Genomic DNA, 3,791 nt, shown 5'->3' with positions numbered 1-3,791 from the left:
TCCCGCCCGCACTGCCCTCCCCCCGCAGCAGGGGCGCCTAGGAACTCCGGTCCCCGCACCTGCGATTTGGTTTCGTTTTTCTTTTGTATTATCCGCTGCCCAGTTCCTTTTTTGTCTTTCTCTTTTTTTTTTTTTTTTCGCTGGCGGTGAGCCAGAGGGTCGGGAGAAACGCTGCTCGCCCCACACCCCGTCCTGCCTCCCACCACACGTGCACACACGGGACTGTGGCCGACGACCCCTGGCCTGTGCCGGGCTCACGGGCGGCGGCGGACCCCGACCTCCAGTTGCCTACAATTCCAGACGCTGACTCGGTCCTGTTTTCTATTCTTGATTTTTCCTGCAACCCATCAGACCCCAGGCCTCACCGGAGGCCCGGTGACCAAGGAACTCACCGTCTGGGGGAGGAGGAGAGAAGGAAGGGGTGGGGGGCCTGGACATTTCGTTCTGTAGAGAACTATTTTTGTTCGTATTTACTGTCCCCTGTAGGGGGGACTGGGCGGGAGTGCCGGTCACCGCGGGGGCCGAGGGGCAAGAATCCGAGGAGTAAAGAGTTTGCTCACTGCTGCCTCCACGGCCTGTTTTCTTTATGTGTTGGGGACGCTGGGCAGGTTTGCGGCTTAGTGAGGAACCCACAACAAAGCCTTAAAGAAACGGTTTCCCTATTGGGGCCACCATTTCCCTGTCCTCCTTACCTTCTCAAGATTAAGGAGGAGTGCTAGAGGGGACGGGCAGCTTGGGAGTGGTGAGAGGAAGCTCCTTGATTCAGGGTTCATCCCCTGGGACCTCTGCTTCAGAGGATCCAGCAGCTCTCCCAGCTCTGCTTGGTGTCTCCAGCCCTGGGGCCACACTTCCCTCTCGGTCCAGCCTCCTGTCCACCTAAGTTTATTTCAGAGCAGTGCCGGGGATCCGGTCCCGGTTGCTAACTGCTCCCACTGCTCCACCTGCAGGTGCTCCCAGCACTGACTTCTGCCACCACACCTGTTCTTTCCCGGCTGCGAGGTTTAGACCTGGGTCCTTCCCTTGAGTCCCCTAAAGCTAAGCTAAGACCAAGTGGAACAAACTTGGCCTTGGGGACAGCAGGAGAGTACAACACAGAAAAAGAGAGGGAGGTATGACAGGACACTGCATAGGACTCACAGCGTCCCCAGCCCACATGCCAGCCCCTCCTGGCCTCCTCTGTTAGCTCCCACCCCCAGCACCCCGCTGACCCGGAAGTGCCTTCTGCCAGCCCCGGATCCTCCCACAGCTGACCCATCTCTAGGCTCACCTTCTTCCTTATGCACAGAACCCCACTGCCTGGGACCCAAAGCACCCAGATAAAACACCTCTCTGGGGCTTCTTGTGGATAGGAGTGGCCAGGGGACACAGCTCTGAGCAGTGAGATGTAAGCAGGAGTGATGGGTGGGGCTTCCAGAAAGTTCCTTAAAAGTCATGCCTTCCTCCACACCCCACAAAGCCTCAGTTGTCCAAGTTTGTGGCTCTGTTTTTTCTCTCTCATCCCTCCCTCTGTTCTTCAGTCAGCAGGATGGGGAAGGAGCCTTCTTGAGATACTGAGCGTAAAAGTGTCACCCTCAGGACAGTGAAGGGTGGAGCTGGGGGTGGAAGTTGCAGCGCCTGGGACACCTGCCCTGGCTGCAACCTCTGCACTGCTTTTATTTATCTACTTATTTTTTATAGAGTTGGGGGTCTCACTATGTTGCCCAGGCTGGTCTCGAACTCCTAGGCTCAAGTGATCCTCCGGCCTTGGCCTTCCAAAGTGCTGGGATTACAGGTGTGAGCCACCGCACCACCTGCGTGTCTTACTGTGTGAGAAAAAAAAAATAAACGTTGATGTGATTAAAACACTAGAATTTGGGTGTTCTGTTCCATACACACTTTCCAAGTTCTTGTGACCCTCCCTGATTGGCATATGGGCCCCCTGAGTCCTCTAAGGCCAGAGAGACTGAAACCCACCCTTCCTTGGCCACAGTCCCCTGTGGTGACCCTCAAGTCACCAGGAAGAGGACTGTCCATGACTCAGGCTGAGGAGTCCACCTCTGTCCAGAACAGGACTGCCCCTGCCTTCCAGTGAGCACAGGGCAGCCGAGCAGAACTCACCCCAGAGAAAAGCAGCACTGGCCACAGTCAGTAAACAGCAGGTGCTTCCTCCTAGTCATCAAGATGATAAAGTATCACCTAGAAGCAGAACTAGAGGCAGAACTTGAGACAGGGACAGCAGGGCCCAATCCCAGTGGCCAGCCCTGGTCCGATCCACCAGGCTGGGGACCCTGGAGCGTCAATGACATCCCAGCACTGTTCTTGTCTGGAGGCAAGTGGGTCACCCTCTGTCAGGCACGAGTGCCAAGCTGGCATGAGGGCTGCAGTAGAAGCCCCTGGTGCAGAAGGTGGGCAGCTGGGGGCTGTGAAGAGGCCCACACGGTGGTGCAGAGGGCATACCTCTTTATGTCACCCTGAGTGTGTCCCCGAATACCCATGAGGGGTCTGGGAGGCAGGGGCCTCTGTGGGCACCCACTCTGTCCTCCTTGACCTCTGTCAGCTGGGCCCGCTCTGTGTCAGCTCTTCTGGCACTGGCCTGTGCATCCAGGACCGGGGATGTGGAGCTCATTGTTAATCAGAGTGGCAGTCCCAGTCCCCAGGGACACACTCAGGCCCTGACCTCCCCGGAGGGTGGACGGAATGTTGCCAGTGGCCATTTGGAAAAACTCTGACATCTTCCAGGCAGCAGGAGAAGGAGAAAACAAGGTCGGCGGAGCCAAAAGTCCTAGACCATTCTCTCTTAAAATGGCACACCCTTGTCCCCAGAGCTCATATTTTGACATCTGGTTCTGGGAGCTAAGGAGGAAAAGGCTCCCATTGTGCGGCTTGGATCATCATCACCGCACCCCCAGGCGCTGTGCTTGCATTACTGCATTAACCCTCACCTGCACCCGAGGGCAAGGTTTTCAACCTTGGCACCACTGACCTTGGGGACTGGGTCATTCTCCATGGCAGGGGGTGGAGGGCTGCCCTGTGCACGTGGGATGTGCAGCCCCATCACTGGCTTCCATGTGGCACTTCGATGTGCCCTGTCCCCAGTTGTTGCAAGTCAAAGTGCCTCCAGTAATTGCCAAATTCCCTGTCCCCAGTTGTTGCAACTCAAAGTGCCTCCAGTAATTGCCAAATTGGGGGCAAAATCGTCCTAGATTGAGACTCACTGCCTCCGGAGGAAGGGATTGTCATGCCCATTTTACAGAGGGGTAAGTGGAGGCTGGGAGAGGCAAAGTCACTTGCCTGGGGTCACAGTTTCTAAGAAGCAGAGGCGAGAGTTGAACCCAGGGCTGCCTGACGCCAGAGTCCAGTGTTTCACCCCCAAGCCAGGCAGCCCTGGGCAGGCATCAGGCATCCACGCCCCCGCTGGGTGGCCGCAGCTGCCCCCCACCTCCATGCCTCCAGCTGCCTCCTTCCTTTGGCACCCAGAGCCAGGTCAGGCTGAGCAAGGAACCCTGGGGAGCCCAGCTTCATCTGAACGGCTCTGCTGTCAGGGGAAACGCCTCCCCTCCCCCCGCCCTCTGCAGCAGTGTGGCCTGTCCCCTGCCCCCACCTACTCCCCTAAATAAGCAGAATTGCTGTGTCGGCGTTTCCTGCCCAGCCCATGCCTTACTGTTACGAGGCATTTATGGGAGCCTGGGGAGCATCCAGCAGCATCTCCCGGCAGACCTGGGCCCGCCTCCTTGTCCTCCTTGTCTCCCCAGAAGCCTGGTCCATCCTGGCGCATCCCAGCCAGAAGAGTTAAGGGAAAGGCACCAGGAAGA

At 57.4% G+C, this 3,791-nt stretch overlaps 1 protein-coding gene across 1 annotated transcript in view; it reads left to right on the top strand.

The window, feature by feature from the left end:
- NTNG2 (netrin G2) overlaps positions 1-2,708 on the top strand; it is a 96,339-nt gene extending 93,631 nt beyond the window's left edge. Inside the window, exons 10-11 of the mRNA XM_012001595.1 lie at positions 2,153-2,312; positions 2,537-2,708. Of these exons, the coding sequence (XP_011856985.1) occupies positions 2,153-2,312; positions 2,537-2,708 (332 nt within the window). The remainder of the gene's footprint in view (positions 1-2,152; positions 2,313-2,536) is intronic.
- Positions 2,709-3,791: the final 1,083 nt, after the last annotated feature.

Source organism: Mandrillus leucophaeus, unplaced genomic scaffold (genome assembly GCF_000951045.1).
Source record: "Mandrillus leucophaeus isolate KB7577 unplaced genomic scaffold, Mleu.le_1.0 Scaffold665, whole genome shotgun sequence".
NCBI lineage: Eukaryota > Metazoa > Chordata > Mammalia > Primates > Cercopithecidae > Mandrillus > Mandrillus leucophaeus.
Note: the sequence above shows the minus strand (reverse complement) of the source record. Positions and strands in the feature narration are given on the sequence as shown.